Source organism: Mustela putorius, unplaced genomic scaffold, assembly GCF_011764305.1.
Source record: "Mustela putorius furo isolate JIRA1106 unplaced genomic scaffold, ASM1176430v1.1 tig00000129_pilon_pilon_pilon, whole genome shotgun sequence".
Taxonomy (NCBI): domain Eukaryota; kingdom Metazoa; phylum Chordata; class Mammalia; order Carnivora; family Mustelidae; genus Mustela; species Mustela putorius.
In genome coordinates this window covers 41,833,516-41,856,772 of record NW_025421290.1, presented here as the reverse complement: position 1 = coordinate 41,856,772, position 23,257 = coordinate 41,833,516, and the positions used below count along the sequence as shown (strand labels likewise).

Genomic DNA, 23,257 nt, shown 5'->3' with positions numbered 1-23,257 from the left:
TGGTGACCTTGATAAGCATATTCACGAGAGGGGCCAGAATACAAGTAGGAGAGAATTAGAGGACAACTGAAAGGAGGCAATACAGACTATTTTGGTGAATTTGTGTAAGAGGGTCAGAGATGGAAGGCGAAAGCCAGAAGGGGAAGGGAGGGTAAAGGAGATTTGGATTTTGTAAGAATGCGCAAGAGAACAGCTTGTTTTTATAATTGATGGAGATGATCCAGAAGAGAGGAGGAAATGTGGTTTTTGTTTAGGAAAGTAACATATGTTAATTTTAGAAAAAAATAGTTAATATGAAGAAAATAATTCACACTTCTGACACCAAAATAACAATGTTTTTTGGTGCATCACTTTTAAAATTATTTTTGTATTGTGATATAATTCATATACTATGAATTCACTTTTTTTAAAAAAAGATTTTATTTATTGGACACATAGAGGGAAAGGGATAGTAAGAGAGAGAGCACAAGCACGGGGAGCTGCAGGCAGAGAGAGAGGAAGGAACAGGCAGGGCTCGATCCCAGGCCCTGGGATCATGACATGAGCTGAAGACAGATGCTTAACTGACTAAGCTACCCAGGTGTCCCCCAGAGCTCACTCTTCTAAAGTATACAATTCAGGGGTGCCTGGGTGGCTCAGTGGGTTAAAGCTTCTGCCTTCGGCTCAGGTCATGATCCCAGGGTCCTGGGACTTAGCCCTGCATCAGGCTCTCTGCTCAGCAGGGAGCCTGCTTCCCCCTCTGTCTCTCTCCCTGCCTCTCTGCCTACTTGTGATCTCTGTCAAATAAATAAGTAAAATCTAAAAAAAAAAAAAAGTATACAATTCAGTGATTTTTAGTAATTTCACATGGTTGTATGCTCATCACCACCAATTCCAGAACATTTTTGTCACCCCAACAAGAAACCCATATCCATTACACTCCCCATTTCCTCTGACCTCCAGCCCCTGGCAACCACTGATCTACTTTCTGTCTTTATGCATTTGCCTATTCTGTATATTTCATATAAATGGGATTATAGGATATGTGGTTTTTTGTGTTTGGCTTCCTTGACTTAGCATGTTATATAGCATGTCAGGACTTTATGCCATAGGTATCTTACCTTTAATATTCCTAATACACATATGCAAATATACTCTTAATATTTTTAACTCTTATAGATTGGAATCATACTTTTTATATAGTATCACTTTCACTAAACTACTTTTTCTCATATGAGTATGTAATCTTTGAAAACATTTTTAGTGCCTGTGTGATGTTTTAATAGACAGTCTATTCAACCTATTTTTTATTGGACATTTTAATACTTTTAAGGTTTTAAGTTTTATAATAATCTGAAAAGAACAGTTTGTGGCCAAAACTTTATATACATACCTGATTTTATCCTTTAGCAGCATTTTCTAGAAAAAGATGAGTGATAAAGGGTGAGTATATCTTTGGAAGACTTTTGGCCATATTGCTAGATTGCTTTATAGAAGGTTATACCAGTTTGCACCAGGACAAGCAGCATGTGTGCATGCCTTTCTTATCCTAAATGCCAAGAAGTAGCAGTCATTGAAAAAAAAGTTTGCTTATGAAAAATAGTATCTCTTTGTGTTGATTTGAGCCTGTCTTTGACTATATTGCTACCAGTAAGAAAAACGTCCAAGCAAGCATATTTATTTGAAAATTTCCTAAAACAACCTAAAGTTCTTCCTGATAAGATTAAATTTTCTTATGGTATATTTAGCCACATTGAAAAGAGTACATGTATTACAGTAAGTTTGACTGTGTCTTTTTAAATGAAAAACTTATATTTCTGGTTTATTAATGTCTTAGAAGGGAATTGGTTTTGGTTATTAGCAGTTTTTTAAAAGTTTTTTCTTGTATATTAGAATTAATGATTTTCAGTTACTTGTTCAGTTAAGTTTTTGTTCTATAAAATCCATAACTTTGAAATGTGAATCCACTATTTCTAATTGCTTAGTAGAGCTATAGAGAGAGTTTTTAGAAATAACTTTATAATTTAATATTACAAAAGATTAAATATGATGCTAACTTTTAAATTTTGATATTTAGAACCCAAGGACAGTGGCAGCTGTTCTGGATAAAGAACATGAATTTTACTTAAAGCTGAAGACTTTAAAACCTAAGATAGAGCCTGATAGGTCATTTATAAATCAATTTATGTGGTATATTCTAGAGGCTGTTTCTAAGTTTGTTTTTTTTTTTTTAAGATTTTATTTATTTATTTGAAATAGAGAAATCACAAGTAGGCAGAGAGGCAGGCAGAGAGAGGGAGAAGCAGACTCCCCGCTGAGCAGAGAGCCCGATGCGGGCCTCGATCCCAGGATGCTGAGATCATGACCTGAGCCGAAGGCAGCGGCTTAACCCACTGAGCCACCCAGGTGCCCTGTTTCTAAGTTTTTATTTATTTCAATCTAGGTTTAGATTTTTTAAAAGTACACACACATTTCTAGTAATTTATTTTTATTTTATATCAATCTTGGGAAGGGTATGCTTTTATTACTGAGATTCTCCTTAGAGGGGTCTCACTTAACTGCAGAATCTATCGTGTTTTTACTATGCACTTATAACAAATAAAGTAGTTATTTTTCTTTTTATTGAACTAACAGCAGATTCAGCTATACTTGTCTGTCAAAAGTGTATAAAAAGTCAGCTGTCGTACAGTTCAGTTGCCAGGGTGTGTTTAAAGAGAAATTACAATGTAGGTAGGTAGGTGAATTTATTTATATCTGTGTATATAGAGAGTATGGACAGTCAAGTCACTAATCACTGCCCTAAGTGGAGGGTTAAAGGAATGGTCTGACAAGGATAATGTAGTTTTTCATGAGGTATTTTGTAATTGTTGCATGAATGATGAAAGAGAAAGTGTATTTTGCTCCACAACTATTTTAATCTTTTCGGTCATTGTGAACAGCAAAATCTTACATCATTGTATCTTGTCTTCCTTGGGGATTGTTCAGCCTTTCATTTTTTTTTTTCCCCTCTTTCTAGTATTTTTTTTTTAAATTTTTTTAATTTTTTTATTTATTTTTTTTATAAGGTTTTATTTATTTATCAGAGAGAGGGGGGGAGACAGCAAGCACAGGCAGGCAGAATGGTAGGCAGAGGCAGAGGGAGAAGCAGGCTCCCCGCTGAGCAAGGAGCCTGATGTGGGACTCGATCCCAGGACGCTGGGATCATGACCTGAGCTGAAGGCAGCCGCTTAACCAACTGAGCCACCCAGGCGTCCCTTTAAATTTTTTTTAAAATAAGGTAATCACATTAGTTTTTCAAAAAAGATTTTGTACTGTGTTAGTGAACTAAACCAGTGTAGCTACTGTTAATCGTGTCAGGCATTGTGCCAAGCCGTGTATATGCTAAAGCACATTAACTCAGTTATTTCATGGTGCTACTTAATGATTCTGAGGTCCTGTTTTATAGATGAGGAAACCAAGGCTTGGAAAGGTAACCCAAGGCTATGCAGTTAGTAAGCTAAAGACACACTTCACATAAAAATCCAGGTCCGCTTTATGCGGCGCCGGGCTGGCTCATTCCATGGAGCATGCGATTCTTGATCTCGGGAGAGGAAGTTCAAGACCCGTAGCGGGTGTAGAAATTACTTCAGATAAAATCTTCACGAAAGAAAAAATCCAGGGCTGTTTTAAATATAATGCTGTGTTGCCTCTTATTGTTGGTAGTCTGTGAAACCTTTTCTCTGGCCATTCGAGGATTTAGAGGTTTAGTTCATTCTGTCAGTAGAATGCTCTCTTTGTGCAGCTGTGAAATAGAAACCAGCTCTTTGGAATGTCTGGCCAACTTTAATTCAGTGAACTACTTGGGAACTTGTTTTTCCTCGTTTTTCGGTGTGATGTGAGTTCTTTCCATTGTTAAGCAGTAGAAAAGCAGATGATAGATTTGTGTTAACATTTCCAAATATGTGTTTGCAACAGATCTGGCAACTGATCGGAAGCTTTTCCGTCTGGTCTCCAATGATTCCTTCATCTCCATTCAGCCTTCCTTATCCTCCTGTGGGCAGGACTTACCAAGGGACTTCAGTGACAAAGTGAGCTTGCCGAGTCACAGCCACCACCACCACATCGATCAGTCTCTGTCCAATGCCTGTGATACGGAAGTAGCTTCTCTTGTCCCTTTACATTCACACTCTTACAGAAAAGATCACCGGCCACGAGGGGTACCACGGACTTCGAGCTCTGCGGTGGCTTTCCCAGACACTTCCCTGAATGACTTCCCCCTTTATCAGCAAAGACGGGGCTTGGATCCAGTTAGCGAGTTAGAATCTTCCAAGCCTCATTCTGGATCCAAAGAATCCTTGGTGGACAATTCTTGTTTGTCTGGGGAATTTCAGCTTGTTGGTGAGCTGAAAAACAGTAATTCTCAGCCACCTCCCAGAAGTGGGAAGAGCAAACCTTTGAAGGCAGACAAAAGCATGGACAGCCTGAGGAGCCTGAGCACGCGGAGTAGCGGGTCAACAGAGAGCTACTGCAGTGGGACGGACCGTGACACCAACAGTACCGTCAGCAGCTACAAAAGCGAGCAAACCAGCTCAACGCACATCGAGAGCATCCTGTCGGAGCATGAGGAGTCTCCTAGAGGAGGAAAGAAGGGTGGCAGGAAGAAAGAGGGCTGTGCTGACCCTGAGGACAAGAGTAGCTGTACCAGTGACAAAAGGACTAGCAGCGAAAAGACCGCCGTGGAAGCGAGTACCAACAGTGGGGTTCAAGAGCCCAAGGAGTCCAGTACCTCCGATGATGTGCACAATCAGAGAGGCCTCAGCACCTCTGCGTCCGAAGAAGCCAATAAAAATCCCCACGCGAACGAGGTTACGTCACAGGAGGACAAACCACTTGAGAAAACTGCCGAAGACAAAGAGGAGCAGAGTGAAAAGTCTGCTGTTCCAGGGGATACCAAAGTTGCTAAAGACAGTAGTGGAAAGCAAAAGGAAGGGGACGTACGGCCTAAATCGTCGAGCTTGATCCACCGGACAGCCTCTGCCCATAAATCGGGCCGGAGACGGACAGGGAAAAAACGGGCCAGCAGTTTTGATTCAAGTCGGCACAGGGACTATGTTTCCTTTCGAGGTGTTGCTGGCACAAAGCCACACAGTGCTATATTCTGTCACGACGAGGACTCGAGTGACCAAAGTGACTTGAGCAGAGCGTCAAGTGTTCAGTCTGCCCACCAGTTCAGCAGTGATAGCTCTTCTAGCACCACTTCTCATTCGTGTCAGTCTCCTGAGGGCAGGTACAGTGCCCTAAAGACCAAACACGTCCCTAAAGAAAGGGGCGCTGACTCCGAGCACGCACACAAAGCCCACCTGGGTCCTGACGGAGCTGGCAAAAAGCGGACAGCACGTCGGACTTCCAGCACAAACAGTGCCAAGACTCGGGCCCGGGTGTTGAGCCTGGACAGTGGCACGGTAGCGTGTTTGAATGACTCCAACAGGCTGATGGCGCCCGAAAGTATAAAACCCTTAACCACTTCAAAATCAGATCTCGAGGCCAAAGAGGGAGAGGTGCTAGATGAGCTATCTTTATTGGGCCGGGCTTCCCAGTTAGAGACGGTCACTCGGTCGAGGAATAGCTTGCCAAGCCCGGTTGCGTTTCCTGAAGGCGAGGAGCAAGATGCGGGCGGTGGAGGTAAGTAAATCACGCGAGGGGATTTCCCACGAGTCACGGCAGCTGCTGGTGCTGTGGATGAGAGCGGTACTTACTGAAATACGCTTGGTGTTACTCTCCCTCCTTCCGCGGTGCCGTTAAAATAAACTTTCTTCCATGTAGGAGGAGATGGTTGTCTTAGAAGAGGCTTTGGTATGAACACCGAGAAATATATTTTTAGTTGTGTTATTTGAATATATCAGTTCTTTCTTGGCCTTGGGTTTTTCTGAAAAAGTCCATTGCCACCTCCTGATGTTTTCCCAGGAATAACAAAAATCGGTTCTCTTCTTTATTTGTACGACAGTAGCAACAGGAAAATGTCGAAATTTATTAGGTCACAAACCATTTTTAGTCATCTCGCATACAGTGTGTGCCACGGAGCCCACAGAATTAGATCACTCTATCGGTTATGTAAGATTTTTCCAAATACTACTTTATCTCTGACTGCGTACTTTGAAAACTTGTGCCTCTTTTTTGGTCTGTCGCTTTGGTTTTATTTCTTGCTTATTCAAGTATCAGGCATTAACATACTTTTTCTTTTAGCTTCACACTTACAGTTTATTAAATTGTAGTTTATATCGGCATTTAGTATCCCTCCGTGGATACATAATGCTTCCTATGATAACAGTGATGGTGTTTTGGTTAAAAGCTTATTTATTTGAGGTTTATGGGAAATTGTGCAAAATTCAGTGGGTGGTTTTATATTGTCAGTGTTTTGGCCATTTTATTTATTTCAGAGTTGTTTCTTGCTATTTCCTCCTACCCAAAATAGTTAGTTTATTCTGTTGTGGTTATTATGGAATCTGGTTCTTGAGTAGGATCACAAGAATTCGGACGACTTCTGTTGCTGGCATCATAGATCTTTTTATACTTCAATTTATTCCCTGTATTCAAGCTTATCCCTTGTAAAAATTCTCTTGTTTCCGTTGGTGTTGTTTCTACCACAGATTAATTTCTAATGGGAATTTTAAAAATGATCTTTAAGAAGAGATATTCTGTCAGACTTGAATATTGAGAACTAATATCGGAAATGATTATAACCATTTAGTGACCATATAGTAATTAAATTCCCTTGAATCTTTGATGTGGTTATCATTCTGTTTTTTATAAAAGGTCTTGAAATGCTTTAGTGATTTCTCACACAAGTCATACCAGAAATGTTCACGACTATGCAAGAACCTATTGAGTTTTAAAGTATAGTTTAATTTTTCAAGGTGTCGTTAAAGTAAATTTTAAAAGAATGAACATGCTATGGTAGAAAAATACTACTATTCTAAATGTAAATACTGTGGAAATTTAAATACTAAAAAAAAACACATGGACAAGAGCTATAAGTAAATCCTTATGTCTTTGTATTTAAAATGTCATTTCCTTTCCACAGGGAATATGAGGTGTTCTGATTTTTAGGAAAAGTTACATGGAAGGTTTTATTTGCTTCTTGGTGCAGATCTTTGGCTAATATAAGCTTTTATTTTTCCCGATTCCAGGTTTTGTCTTCTTTTGTTTGTGTTTATTTTTTTTTAAAAAACAAACAACTCATTGAATGTTAATAAGAAACAGATGATGAACTGAAAATTTCCATATACTTCGATGGAATAAATGTGATAGTCTGTGGGCTGTTAAAAAATTTTATTTATTTTTTTGCCAAAGGAAGAACATCGTGGGGGCTGTTTTTATTTGAGTTTCATTGTTTTTAGAATGAAAATAAGAGTAAAACTAAACTGCTTAAATATGTGAAGGGTTTATATTTAGTTGGTTTTTTTATTACATTTTATTAGAGTTTTGTTTGAGCTTTTTGGAAGATTGGAGGTAGTGAGGGGCCAATTAAAAATTACCTAAAATGTCAAATAATCGGTAAAGATTTGTTTATATTTGCTTTAATTGCTACACTCCTTACTGGAACTTTAGGAGATATTTTTCTGGGCTATCTGTTCTTACGTACCACACTCCTCAAACATGTCAACAAAACAGGATGCTGTTTGACCATTCATATAGTCATACATAAACCATAAATAGATTTTATTCTAAGGAACTTGAAAGTGTTGATGAGTTCTCCAATGATTTTTTTTTAAATTTTTAAACTGAACGATGTTGGCAGTGTGGAATGATGAAATCTAGAAAATGTACTCTAAAGTTCTGGAATCCAGTACTCTAAAATAGGAGGTGATCTAACATGATAACATGAACTTGGACAACCTTGCCCGTGTATATGCACTTTGTTGGAGGAAAGCTGCTTATCTTCTTGAAGCCTCAGCCTTCTCATCTCACAGCATTGCTGTGAGGATAGAAGGAATTCCCAGATGTAAAATGCTTAGGAAATTCTTAATAGTGCTACTATTTTTATTATACAGACTCAAATGTATCCTGTCCTTAAAATAGAAGAAAATGATTCAATTTAGACATAGTTCAGAGATTTCTAATCAAGCCATTGTGAAACTCGATAGTCGTAAAAATAAGAATATTGGTATTCCGAATTTCTTACGTAATACCAACAGAAAAATATTAACATTTAATCAAGTAATAGGATTTTAATCTTATTTTGGCAGTAGGTATGTCCTATAATTTACCTTTGATACTCCGTCACAAGTGATTGTTTTCATAGGACTTCTCACCAATAATCAAGTACTTCTATTAAAATTGAATTTCAGGGGCGCTTGGGTGGCTCCGTGGATTAAGCCTCTGCCTTCCACTCAGGGTATGATCCCAGGTGGGATCGAGGCCCACATCGTGCTCTCTGCTCAGCGAAGAGCCTACTCCCCCCCCCCTCTACCTACTTGTGATCTCTCTGTCAAATAAATAAATAAAATCTTTAAAAAAATATTAAAATTGGGGCCCCTGGGTGGCTCAGTGGGTTAAGCCGCTGCCTTCGGCTCAGGTCATGATCTCAGGGTCCTGGGATCGAGGCCCACATCGGGCTCTCTGCTCAGCAGGGAGCCTGCTTCCCTCTCTCTCTCTCTGCCTACCTCTCCATCTACTTGTGATTTCTCTCTGTCAAATAAATAAATAAAATCTTTAAAATTGGATTTCATTAGTTTTTCTGTTGAGGCAGAAAAAAAGTTTTAGGTGCAAACTAAAGCATTTTTCTTTTGTTGATGTCTTTTGTATTTAAATTTTCTTTTATAATTATAAAGTGTGTCTTTAATAATTTATGGCTATTTTTAAAGGAAAAATTTCAGATAAGTTATATATGGTTATATATGGTAGAAAAGTGTCATGTTGTGTAGCCTACACTGCTTTTAAAAAACCGTTTTCTTTTGCATCCCTTAATTTACTGCATGATTCAACAGATTATGAAGAACAACCAGAATGGAAAGGTTTATATTTACTCTATTCTTTGTAATATTTTTTCCTTAATTTCTTAACCTCTGTTTTTCTGTTTGAGAAAATTATTTCAAATGTAATGTGTGGGTCCCTATTCTACAAGCTTGTAATAGGATCCTATTATTCTTTTTGTGTTGTGAACCAAAGATAATCTTTTGTTAAGTGAATATTACTTTATTCAAAGAAAACCCAAAACTCAATAAATAATTTATGAGGGTTTTTGGCACGTGTGTAATTTGAAGGTCAGTTACTTGAACCCAGATAGCATTGAACCTTAGGAAGACCACTGAACAGACAAGAACATGAGAATTAAAGCTTTTGTACTTTACTAACTATAGGGACTCTAAATTCTAATACATTCATTTTCTGATCCCTTGGTCCATATGGCAAGTTAAAAGCAGCACGGTTAGTAGAGGGGATTGGTGCTTGGAAAGGTTAAAGTAATGAAACCGGCAGAAAGTGCTACTCATGTGAAAGGAGAAGCTGCATGACCATGCATACAGGGTACACCATTAAATGAAGGGGCAGATTGTCTTTTTAATTTGATAGTTTTCAAAGGACACAGTGGGATCATAGCTGATTGCTGTAGTGTAGTACAGTTCCGTAATAAATGTGAATGCAACTGACCCTGATTCAGGGAAAGGGTTATATTAATCTATATGGAGAAGAAAGTTTAGGCATATAAAACAGAGAAGGATGCTCATTCAGTGTAGTAAACAGATTTGGATGCTTCATTCACTTGGGAAAATTATCTTAAAGCAGTATGAAGAAAAGATACTGATGAGGCAAGTAAGGCTTAGGTGTATAGAATTCCCCAAACCAGCTCATGTCTGATTTTGTATGTCAGAGGCAGCCATACAGTATTTTTCTTTCTCGCAGCAGAGAAGTTCTGGATAAGGAATTAAACCGTTACATTTTAATACCACGTCTAATTACCTACTGGATATACTAGGCAAGTAATTAAATCGGTGCCTCAGTTTCCTCAATTATAAAACAGAAATAATAGCTGGTAGGTCTGAGTCACCATTAACTCTTAGACTCCAGTGAGCTTAGATTTGTAAAAGTGCTCTGTAAATTGTAGGTTTATTATGAATACTATTATATAATATATAAGTATATATATTTACTATAAAAACTGCCTTTTAATCATTTGTTAAGGGAAGTTCCCTCTTCAAATAGATGTCACCTCAAATATACTCCACTTGTGACCCCTTCTTAGGTGCATCTCTGAGAATATCTTCAAAATAGTTTCTGGGTGCAGTTTTTTGGGAGAGGGTCTATATCTTTTCGTCCCATTTACAAAGGATTAAAAAACATTAGAAGCCACTGTTGAAAGTAAGTGATCCTGAAACTGTGGCTTTTAGGAACTGCTGTGTGTGTATCACGCCTCCAGAGTGTGGTTTGATTTCTTGAAAGCATTTTGTCTACCCACCTGGATTGTTTGGCTGCCTGGGATTGTGGAAGCTATCAGTAGGAATGCAAACTCCCTCACTCAAGACGCAGAGCTAATCCTTTCTTGTTGGTTGCTGTTTGCTGGCTTACTTGTCGAAAAGTAAAGTAGTCCTTTAAAATGTTCACAGTTTGAAATTGTTTTAATTCAGATGAATGTTTTGAGGTTGTGCAGTAGACTCTCAGTGTTCTTTAGCCTCCCAGAAAATGACACTGATGAGTATTTGTTTTTATTTTAGAACAAAATCTTGGCATGCTGGTGTTAGCATCATCCTTGGCTGACATGGAAAGTAAGAAGGGGAAAAGATGTTTAAATCAGATGGGTTTCCTGCCTAGACTTAAACTATTTCTTTGAAAATGTCTTTTGTATAATCATTTGAATATGTATTTCTTTATGTAGTAACTTTATATTCTTAAGTAAAATAGTTTCATCTTGAAGAATATTCAGTGTATTTCAGGATGTCTGTATATATTTTATTTTTCTGAGATTTATATATACTTGTCTGTATTTTTGTCTCTTTAAAGTCTCATTTTCTAATATCATTTGCTTCTAATCTCTTTGAGGTACCAAAATCCAACTTTTTATTTTCACAATTGCCCCAAATTTACTTTTTAAAATAATTTTTTTTTATTTTTTAATTTTTTAAAAGATTTTATTTATTTATTTGAGAGGGAGAGACAGTGAGAGAGAGCATGAGCGAGGAGAAGGTCAGAGGGAGAAGCAGACTTCCCATGGAGCTGGGAGCCCGATGCGGGACTCGATCCTGGGACTCCGGGATCATGACCTGAGCCGAAGGCAGTCGTCCAACCAACTGAGCCACCCAGGCGTCCCACCCCCAAATTTACTTTTTCCTATAATAAACATTCCCTACTGAAAAGAACACCTTTGAGTAGTTTTGTCTAAATTTTTATTCATTTTAATAACAATTGAGCTATCAAAGAGGCCATTCACAACTGTATATAGCAACTAGATTACTTATTACATTTGAAACCTTACGTTAAGCAATCAGTTGTATGATTGATATGTTTTCAGGTGGTATCTTTTTCTGTACCTACTTACAATTATAGCTTTCCAGTGTTTGAGATAGAATATGGATAACCCTCGCTTCTACCTCCCTCTTTTGTACCTCCTTGCCATCCCGAAAGTACTTACTGCCTTTGATATAGTTTTCCTGTTTCCATTCACAGAGTAAAACAAACTGATAGTCTGTTGTTTCACTATCCCCAATATAAGAATAAATCATTCACTAAAGCAATTCAGTACAGAATTTAGAGAATTTTCCTTAACTCATTTAGGTAAATGGGAAGTCACTTCTGAAGTGGGAGGTATGTATTGTGGTTTGGGTTTTTTATTTGATCTTTAGGATCTTTAGGATAGATAGCTCACACACCTGTCTAAAATATCTTAGGATCTATGTGCCTTGTGCATGAATTGCCCTTAGTCCCCCAGTAAATGTTTAAACTTAATTGAATGAATGTTTTATTTTCTCAAAAATAAAGAGCTACATGATCCAAGGTTCTCTCTTAAACTTGTGCGTATAGTTCAGTCTCTTGAAGTCTTCTAACACAAAGAAATGATTGGTGATTTTGAAAATATGTATTAAAAGATTCACAATTGTCTAAGTATTTGTCCTTGAAAGTATTTTTAAATATGTCGTTATTTATGGTTTTTCAATCAATTAGATTAATTGTTGTATTTTTTTTCCTCCTTTACCTACAAATCCTTTAATTTTAGTTGTAGCCAGAGTGTTAAATTTTCACTGTTTGCATTTTATGCTGTTACTATTGTAGTTAATCTCATTCTGGGTTTCAAGCAATGTCAAAATATCAACTTCAAAACCAGGTTTTAGAGTGTTTTGTCCCTCCTGTCTGGTTCCCTAGTTCAAAGATTTTTTGTATGTGCTTTGGTTTCTTTCTCTTACAAATTTAAAGGATTCAAAAAGATTTTGTTCTAATTGGGTTGTAGAAGTGAATTTACATCAAGTGGCTTTTACTTGTATGATTGTGCTTACAGCAAATTATTTTAAGCTGTAAAGACACTTTTCTTTCTTTGTCAGGAGTAGAACTGGACCCCTCCGGCTCCTATTTCTGAATAGAGATGATCGGTCTAAGAAGTATGTTCCTCAGGGGGTGTGGTTTAGTCTTATTTGTTGTGACATGAACTATGGCATAGCGTCTTCAGTTGAGTGTGTGACCCTAGCTGCTGTTAAAGTAGTTGCAATAGTAAACATTGAAAATTCTTTTAGCTGTAGATGTTTACACCCTGAATGTTACAAGGACAACACAGGCAATAATCATAACTCCTTTTTAAAACATTGTTCAGTCAATGGCTAAACTTTTATCTTGAAGTGTTTCCAAAACTATTTGGTTAGGAGAATGAGTAGTATTATGCAGTTCTTTGGCAGATGACAAAATATAAATGGTGTGATAATAGGAAAAAAAATTGTTTTCTGAAGAAGCCAAAGAATATTTTGACTATAAATGGATACTGTAGTTTGTGTTTTCATTTTAGTATTCTGGAGTAACTGGCTTTTACTTAAAATTCATACCATTATGTCTTCAGGAGAAGGAAGAGAGTAAAAAATACTGTTGGCTGTTTCCCTTCTTTTATTCTCAGTATTCAGTGATTATAAACACGAAATCTGTCAGAGTAATTTTAATACATTTTATGGATTAAGTTATTTCTCATAAGTTATATCTTAGATAAAGAATAAAATTATCTAAACTAGATATCTAAAACTAGAGAGAATGTATATAATTTCCTTAATGAAGTTACAACTGTAAATTGCAGTTGTTTGTTACATGGTAATAGAAATCTTTAGTATAAGATCACAAATGTCTTGAGTTTCAAAAGAGTAATTTTAAATTTCATAACCTGAGTTAACCTTGCTGATATCTAAGAGCCACCAGCAGGGATACCAGTCACTCATGTAAGTTTGCATGTCTTCCTGCAAATAGCTCATGTTCTTTGTTTTATCCTTTATCCAATACCTACCCTGCTAGTATGTTTTCTCCTTTGTGACGGTGCTGATTGCAGTTTCCTTTTATGAGGTCACAGTTGTCAGGAGTAGGCTAAGTGCACAATATGCTTTGTAGATTGTGGTGACAGGAAGGCGTCCTTGAATTTCTAGATCAGCACTATCCAATACGACTTTCTGTGATGTTGGAAATATTCTGCATTTGTATTGCCCCAGTAATGGTAGCCACTAGTCATGTACTTATTGAACACTTGCACTGTGGTTCAGGAATCTGATAAATTGGTTTTTAATCCTTCTTAATTTTAATTAATATAAGTTTAAATGGTCACATATGGCTAGTGACTACCATGTTGGACAGCATGGTTCTAGATGACCAGGTTTAATGATCATTTGTTCTCATAGGTCATATATAATTTTTGCATATGTGAGCTCTCACAAGTAACCTTTTTTACATTTAAAGGAACTTTCATTATATCTCAGTGAAACTGGAGAAGAAAAAAGGAAAGAAATATTAGCTCAAGGAGTCAAGTCCGATTTGGAGCCAAAGCACCAAAGCCTCATTCTTATGTAGTTGCCTAACTTTAGAATGTCACTGTGGTGTATGAGCTGAAAAATAAAATATATAAGTAAGTGTCCTGTAATTTGTGACTTCTGCTTCTCACTGGCAGAAGCTTGCCAAATGGATGAAATAATTATTTGCTTGTCACTCCTGAAATAAAAGAAAACAATGCCTGCACAGAAACTCTATGCCTTCTGGAGGTAGTATGTACATTCCTTATCATAAGAGAGTCATTACATAAAGAACGTTCACTGGTATAGTCTGGCGAAGGGATAAAAATGTAAACATTAAAAACGTTAAAAATATGGTAACTAAAACACTAAAAAAAATCAACATTCACATTGGTGGAAATGTGTATTGCTAAGTGGAATAATGATTTGAGAATTAGTAACTACGCTTTTAAAATTTTTAAAAAGTTTGCAGCAGAACTGAAATATGAATACAACATTCTTGGATTTGTAACCTTTTCATACTGAATAGGAAAAAAGTGTTTGGAAAGAATGCTGCTGTACTAAGTTGTTTTGTCTTTATTCATATTTGGTATGAAAATACCCTTTGTCATAGTCAAGATCATCCTTAAAAATATTTAGATCACAACATTCAGATCACTAGGAAACAGTTGTTTTAAATTCAGATAATAAGCATCATTTTGCATGTTGTTTTAGAAACTGAAATCAGTCAATGAGAATGGTTTTATAAAATTTTACATAATTCTTTAATGGCATTGTTGTGATTTGGTCATTGTGTATTTGGCTTTAGCTTGTACTTTATTGCTTTTGGATTAAGCTATGAGTTTCTGTACTTGTCATCTAGCTGATACTTGCTTCCTAGTGTTGAAGGGACCTGTGCTAGGGTGCATAGTTGAATACTGCTTGGTGGAAGCAAACGACCTTACTGTTAGGATATGACCATGCTGTCTTGAATTAAACATTTAAAAAGCTGCCAAAGTTGGGGCCCAGACCGCCATACTCCTCAGCATCAGAAATGATGTTTTACCATTTCTTGCTTGAACTGTCCTCTTGAGAGTGAGAAAGTAATGCCCCATTCCTGTTGGCTGGGACTAACAAATACTGTACTTTTGGGGTTGACTTAATTAAAGGGGGAATAGAGGATCATGGGATTAAATCGAGGCTTTTAGAAAAAGATTTAAAGCAACAGAGATATTAAAATAGGAAATTGAAATCGAAGAGAAGATAGTAAGGCCAGCTACATTAGAAACATTTTTAAAGAAACAATTTAAATAAATGACATGTACATTTTGTGTATTCCTGACTACAATAGATTAACCGCTTATGTATGAAAACTGTTTGGCTCACCTAGACGAGTTCCCTTTACCTTTGAGGGTGGGAAGTCAGGGGACAGGCAGGCTCAGCTGCTATGTACATCTGTGACCTAGGCTTCTATTTGACCTAAGTCTATCTTGATGCAGCGGCACAGGCCAGCGAGGAGGCAGTGTCCTTTCGCCGCGAACGCAGCACATTTAGGCGCCAGGCAGTTCGGCGCCGGCACAATGCAGGGAGTAACCCTACCCCTCCTACATTGCTCATCGGATCACCCCTAAGGTATGGTATTTTAAAATTCCACCAAGCTTAGCATGCCTGTAACAGACCTTCTAACCTGTTCTGTCAGTCCCAAAAAAGCATTCAGATGGCCTTTTCTCTTTCCTCCCGTTCCTCTCCTGTAGTTTTCAGTTCTCTGAGCTTTTCTTTGCATGTCACATGAGCTTGTTGCATTATGCATGCCTTACGTTGCACTGTTTGAACAAAACGATCAGATTGGTTTAGTCAATTTTAAACAGCAAAATCACTTGAGTGCAGTTACATAAATGTAAACAGATGCCTTAAGTTAGCTTTTCATTTTTTTTCTGCTCCAAATTAATGCTAATGCAGCATCTTTCCTCCCAACATCTTGACAATATAATAGGAACAAATATGGACCGAGCAGGGAGCTTGTTGAGGAATACAGATAATTGCCCTTAGCTTGATAAGCCAGCTTGATTATTTTATTTCACTAGAATATGTATTTTGTATTACTTAAAAATTGGTGTCCTTTATTTCATAATTACTAGGACCTGGTAAATGACATGGAACTAAAATACTCCATTAATGGTAAAGTATGGTCAATTGGGTATTTCTGTATATATTTGCATATATCTGCGTTGAATTTCTCAACCTCTGGATAGTACTGAAGACATTTTTACTTTTTCTAATACTCCTAATTGAGAAAGCACCAATTTATAATATTAGGAATAGTTTTTGATTAAAATGTTAGTGTTTTATTCTCAAGTGTGTCTTATGAGACAAAAGATTTGTCTTTTATTTTACAAAGACAAATATGAACAAAAATGCTTTACATGTGCTTGCTTAAGCAGCACATCTGTTATACCTATGCTTTTATTAATGTATGTGTTGAAAAACACCACCAAATTGTTTTCCTACATTTTAATTTGACATTCAAAAGGAAGAGCATTTGATGACATAACTGCTATTAAATGCACAATAGATAAGAAGAGCCAGAGCTCTTCTCTTGGTAAAATCTTATTCTTGAGATTAACAAAATGTTTGCTTTTATAGTTCCCTGGGATTTAAGACTTGCTTATTCTTCTGGATTTTACATTACAGTTGGGTGCTTCATCTTCAGTAGGTCATGTTCCAAATTAATCCTGCAGTAATACATAATTCTGTTAAAAGTAGTGTGTATTAGTTAAACCAACATTTAAAATGTAAAAACGGGAAGGCACCAGTTAAAAAAAGATTTGGTCTAGACACTTTTCTGAGCTCTGCTGCTTTTTGTAAACCTTCCCTTCTCCATGCCCTTCCCTTCTTTTCCTTTGCTCCCTGGAGTAGTTTTTCCTTCTGCTGCTGGATTGGGGGGTCTGGGCCCAACCTGCAGAAAGAGCTCAGCATTTCGTTTCACTTTTGGTTTTGTTTTTTTCTAACTGCTTCATTTTGCCCCTTGAATAATACTTGCCATAGACATGTTTGCTTCCTTACTCCATATTGATCTTTCTTAATCCTTTTATTTAACATTTTCTTTTTAGTCTTTACAAATCCTTTCATTCTTTGGCACAAATGAGGCTCCTGGATCCCACTCACCAAACAAATGCAGACAAATTACTTTTTTTTCTTTGCCTGGTGGAATATTAAAGAACTATGTTCTGACTCTAGCCAATTATGTAGAATTTTGTAGGGTTTTAAATACGTCACCATTCAACTGAGGATATGGTATGAAGCTTCCCTGTAAAGGGCTCCCGTTAGAGGTTTTCGAAGTCATCTAGTAGTCAGCATGTAGATTTTGTTAAGGTTCCAGGATATTTCCAGTATAAAGTTTGCATGTATCTTAAATAGGCTGACTTCATCGTGGATGAAATATGACAAAATTTAGCTTAGAGGAATTAGGAGAAACACCAATTTGATAAAATCTTTTTTTAATTGCAAAAAAAATTCAGGTAGAGTAAATTGGTGTTAATTCTCAGTTTGAGTTATATAATAATCTCATCTTTAAGTAAATATGGATGGTATGGCCATGAAAAACTTGAAAAACTTACTTGTCAAAATAAAATGGAATAGGAGTGATAATTTAATTATAATTATGTATTTGAAAAATGTACTAACTTATTTTAAACTTTAATGAATAGTTTAAGTATTTGACAATCAAAAGCAACTTGGTAAAATATAGGCCTCTAAGGATTGTAAATGAATCATAAATTTCTTCATGAAGGGAATTTGCAAATTTTTAAAATAATTGTTAGAATGTCCTATTTCAGAATTTTATTTTTAAAAGTGTTTTTTTTTTTTTTCATTAAGTTAGCCTTGTACGTAGGTTTTCTAGGCCCTTGCCAGTTCTTCTTGGTTACTAGAGATAAAAGCAAAGATTAATATTTAGAAATTTTATAAAACTAGGAGTTCCATATTTATCTATTTTTATCAACCCAAATATATCTTTTAGAACTCTAGTTAATGGACTGGAATGAAAAGAAATTAGTACATTTTGGGGAAAGGAAAAAAGTTTATTATGTTCCTAAGTTTTTTTTTTTTTTAAAGTATTAGAAGATTGAAAGATCTGTAATCAAAGAAGTTCATAGTAGTATTAACAGTCAGTCCGTGGTTAGAAATTCATAGGGATCCTTTCATGGTGCTCAGGAATAAATCCACCAAATATTTGTTGTTTGTGTACTGTGTTTAAAACAATCTCTTGAATGTTCTCTGGAATCTGGAGGTTCATAAGAGTAAGGCAGACTCTTAGGGTTTATTTTTTAGTTGTGGAGACACATAGAAAACAATAACGTAAGACAGAGTGTGCCGAATACTACAGTGGTACGGAGGGAGGAAAGACCAGGACCAGGTATTTGAACTGGAAATGTTCATTATAAGAGTGCATGTCAGTGATGCTGTTCATAGCCGATAGACCTAAATTCCTACCTTTTCCTTTTGCTATGTTTTGATATATAATTGGTACTTTAAAAAATAGTAGTTCCTGTTAGTTACTAGTTAGGTGAAGTACAACCCACCAGGAGTAGTTTTCCCACTAACTTCTGCAAAAATGACAGTCATTTTTGTTGTTGAAGGATTCTGAAAACAGGAATTCAAGGGACGTAGCATTTACGACTAGCTTTTGTTGTTCAAAAACTTGATGGCCACATAGATTTTCAGTTGTTTCCTTGGTTTCTTTTTCTGGAATTGATTCCCATGTATTACTGGCTATTTTGAAAACCTTTTTGTATATTTGGATATGTTGAGGATTACTGTATTCTCAGATGTGTTCACATTAAAATACATCTGTCGTATAGCATCTCGTTTTTGACTTGAAGTGAAAACAAAAAAGTAAAGAAAAATTTGTTGAGTACATATTGTATAAAATTTTTAATGTCTTCTGAATCAAAAGGGACCTAGTATTTGAACTACTTAAATGTTTTATTCATCAGAATTTTCTCCCTTGTGCAATTTGATCATTTTTATAAGGTTTGTGGATAACTTGAGATAAATTTTGAGGAGGAGTAACAGACTTACTATGTATATATGGAAGATACCACCATATTTAATAATATCAGTTCCCAAGATCATCTCTTGATTTATGTTGATTGTACAAAGATTCTACTCCAAAGAAGTTATCAAATGAATACTTTCATAGTTATGGCTTAAAGAATGCAAATAAGCATTGACAAGTCAACATTGGGTAGACTTGGTTTTTTTCATGTGTTCTGTACATTCCTCTGCTCTACTTAGAGTGTATACTTTTCTTTGGCCCTAAAAGAAGCCTGAAATGTGAATGTTCCAGGTAGTGATGGGTAATAGAACTTTATATGGTGGTGGAAATACTATATAATTTGTACTGTGCAGTGTGGTGGATGCTTGTTACCAGCTTCTGTCCACTCTGGCAGCTTTTAGCTATGGTAGCTGCTAGCTGTTTATGTGGCTATTGAGCACTTACGATGTACTTAGAGGGACTGAGGAAGTAAAATTTGAGTAGGTGGTCACATGTGGTTACCATATGAAGACAGTGTAATTCCAGAGTGGATTTTTGTTGCTATAACCGTAGGCTTAAGCAACATAAACAGTATTTTCTAGTTAGTCTTTTATTACATGGCTACTTCAAATTACAGCTCTTTTCACAGTCTGTACAGATGAGTTTGTTTCATAGGCATTAGAGAAACCATTGTATTGAATTCAAAACATTAAAAAGGAGTTGATACTAAAGAAAATGATAAAGTAATTTAATGAGGTCATCCAAAGCACCATTTTCTTTTTTTTTTTTTTAGAAGTTCTAATTTAATAACAAAATGCGGATTTACTTTGAGTGTCATGTAGAGAATGAAATACTGTATACTGAAAATATTTCCATGAGTTTCATCACTTTAAATTTGAGTATTATACTAAGAACGTAAAAATTCATAGTATTTTAAAATAAACATCTAAAATATGAGTTAAGAATACATTTTCTTAGTTACAAATTTTTAGATATTTAGATGATCTTTATAAATAATTTTAATAAGTGACAAAATTATAATAAAATACTACATATTTTAAAAATCTGTAAGATTTTAAAAAGACTGTAATATCCCTTGAGAAATTACTGGTTTTCAAATTACTCTTAAGATTTTCTAAAATAATGGATCCTTGTTAATGAAGCAATGAAATGGATTGGAGAAGGTAGTAACATGTAGATAGAGCCTGTGGCCTTCTTTACGAAATATGTAGGCTCTTCATACTTTATAAATTAATACTTTATAAATTAATCACACTTCCAGCATCCCAGCGTCATTCATATTTCACTTGGTTGAGTTGGTGTTTGTTACTGTTTCTCTTGTACTAGTTTGTGATTCTTTTGATTCAAAATTGTCACCTTGGTTGCATTTGATAAAGATTCTTTGGTTTTCAAGTGCATAAAAACTTTGTTTTATTGTGAATTTGAGATGCCAGAATATTTGAAAGCACAATTCTAGAATTATTATAAAGTTATAAATAAAAGTTCATATTTAAACTGAAAAAGAGGATTTATTTATTAGGGACCAGCTACAACCCACATATATTTAATGTGCTTGTGTTTCTTTGCTGCTTTCTTTGTCCTTGTACTAAAATTTTGTTGGCTTGTGGTGGGAAAAAGTCACAGGTTGATTAGCTTACATATACATTAAATGTTTGCTGTGTTCATCACTATGCATCAGATTTCTAAGGACCAGAAGATTTAAGACAACAGTATAATCTGTATATTTTACAAAGTTTGTTAGCTCTTTCTTAGGTTACACTGAAAAAATCAAGTTACATTTCAAAATCAGTTTTCTGTATTGACTTCATTCTAGCTATTGTTTTCTCTTTTCTTCCCTGTAATGTCTCCCCAATCCATGTTTTCTCCTAGCCTTCAAGATGGTCAGCAAGGCCAGCAGTCCACAGCCCAGGTCAAAGTCCAGTCCCGCCCCCCTTCCCAGGCTGCAGTGCTCAGTGCTAGTGCGTCCTTGCTGGTGAGAAATGGGAGTATCCACTTAGAAGCCTCACATGACAATGCATCTGCTGTAGGCGGCAGCAGTTTGCACGATGAACTTGGTATGCAGGCCTTATGTAATCTTGGTGATAACAAAACTATAATGCAGTAGATAATGGGTGACAGTGATTGCTCTTCTTTTGTGAGATAGCTTCATTTGGAACTATGCATAAGAGCACTTCTTATAGGATATGTCCTATGTGTGAGGAAAATTTGACTTGTTTTCCCATTTTCTATTTTTCTCTCAGCATTCTGCATTTTTTTTTTTTAGCATGCCTATTACTGAAAGGTAGCTAAAAGTATTAATAAATGTTCATGCTTTAGTGTTCTCTTACAGTGGTTCGGGCAATTCACCTATCCTTGGCACTTATACCATGAGGGGAATTGTTGATGTTTCAAAAGTTATTTTGATTAGACCTTAATTTCTTTGAATTCGCTGGCTTCAGGAAAGGCATAAATACTTTCTCATGGTGTATTACTACAGATTCTTTCTTTTGGGTATTCTGTATTTTACTTCAGTGTCTGTCACCTGAAACTGACTTACTATAATCCTCATATAGCACTCTGCAGTGCCATGGCTCTGTATGACTATCAATAACGCCATCGGGTTTTTTCTTTTTCCTGTTCATATGTGTATAAATATGTTATTAATATCCACGCAGATATATGTTTTGTATCTTAAAGACAGTATTTATTACTGCTTTGGTCTTCTGTTTCTCTAATCCATTTTTCTTGTGTTCAGAATGCAGATTAATAACAATTTAAGTAAATACAATGAAGAAAATGTTATTAAAAAAACACAGTTGAAAGCATAACATTTGCTCACTGTGGTCTTGTTCATCCCTGTTTATAACTATTTCATTTATAAAGATGATAATGCACGTGACACTTTGGCTAGAAGGCTGTATGGTGTGAGGCGCCCAGCTTCATGGGCTGTTTGTTGACTCATCCCATTTTGTAAAAATCCTTATTGTTTCCAAGAAGGTTAACAACTGTTAGGTATGTATATTGATGAAAATGATTATCTTTAGCAAATTTTATGGTAACTTGAAAATGGTCACTGAAATATTTATAACATTCACATATATAGTTATTGTAAATAAAAGAGAAGGCAACAAAACATTTAAATTTTAGAGTGCTTTTGCTTTTGCGTTTGTAATTTGAAAAAGTAAGGAAATTTATTAGGAGGGTCTTCAGTTTAGTTACTTGCTTTGAGTTAAAATAGTGATACTTTTTTTAGTTGCAAATATATGCAATTAATGTCTTTCTATCACTATTTCTCTCAGGTTAATCCCCAAAGTCTTTGGAACAGAGGATTTGTCAGTTTGTGCATATAAAATCACAGTGACCATCACCATTGCCCATTGGGTCTGTGGTAGCAGATTTGCTAAAATAAAAGACTTAATTTTGATCTGTTTTGGATTTTTGCACCTCTGTCAAATCAAGCATACGATGATGCGTAGATGATTTTCCTCTATAAAAACCTAATTTACTCGAAAAACTTGCTAAGAGAACCTTCATTGTAAAATGCCATCCTTAATCCACTTGCAGAATATTGAAAATATGTATATATGAACTCTCTACACAGCTCTGAGGATGAAGCCTGGAGGTGACTTTAGCATCTGTGGGTGGATATTCAGGATGCTGTTGTCTTGAAATTTGGATTTTTTTCTTACCTGCTTTCTGGTAGCTAGTTACTGACCTGTGGTAGCTGGGTGCTGCCACACTGAATGTATTGTGATAAGGAGCACAAAACAAGCCACAGGGGTCAGTGTACACATGTTCCATAGCAAATGAAGTTGACCAGAAAAGATCCTGAAGATGGGCTACAGTTGAACTTAAAGGAATTGGTAGAGACACTGATTTTTATAACATTCCACTAGAATATTTTTGTTGCATGGTTTAATTTCTACATGATTATAATTAACAGTGGTAAGATGACTTGGGGTAAATGAATTTGGGTACTCAGATGTTAAAGTTAGTCATGATATTGTGGTGCCTGGGTGGCTCAGGCATTAAGTGTCTGCCTTTGGGTCAGGGCATGTTCCCTGAGTCCTGGTATCAAGCCCTACATTGGGCTCCCTGCTCAGGGGGGAAGCCTGCTTCTCCCTCTGCCCCCCCCCCCCATGCGTGCCTTTTCTCTCTCTCATTCTTTTTCTCAAATAAATAAATAAATAAAATCTTAATAAAGTTAGTCATAATATCCCCTGAAAGTGTGGAATATTTAGAAAGGATTTTTTCCCCAAATTTAGCTTCTTCAGTTGAAAAATTTTTAAATCTTTATATGTGAAAATGTATATATACACGTAATATT

The 23,257-nt window shown here is 36.0% G+C and overlaps 1 protein-coding gene across 8 annotated transcripts in view; it reads left to right on the top strand.

Annotated features, from left to right (window-relative positions):
• The window catches only part of PCNX1 (pecanex 1), a 156,649-nt gene that overhangs the window by 59,187 nt on the left and 74,205 nt on the right, over positions 1 to 23,257 (top strand). For 6 of the 8 annotated variants that reach the window (XM_004754804.3, XM_013057452.2, XM_045072914.1 and 3 more), the window contains 3 exons: positions 3,934 to 5,640; positions 15,395 to 15,527; positions 20,821 to 21,005. In XM_004754804.3, the coding sequence (XP_004754861.1) occupies positions 3,934 to 5,640; positions 15,395 to 15,527; positions 20,821 to 21,005 (2,025 nt within the window). The remainder of the gene's footprint in view (positions 1 to 3,933; positions 5,641 to 15,394; positions 15,528 to 20,820; positions 21,006 to 23,257) is intronic. The other 2 variants (XM_004754809.3, XM_013057454.2) reach the window with 1 other exon arrangement.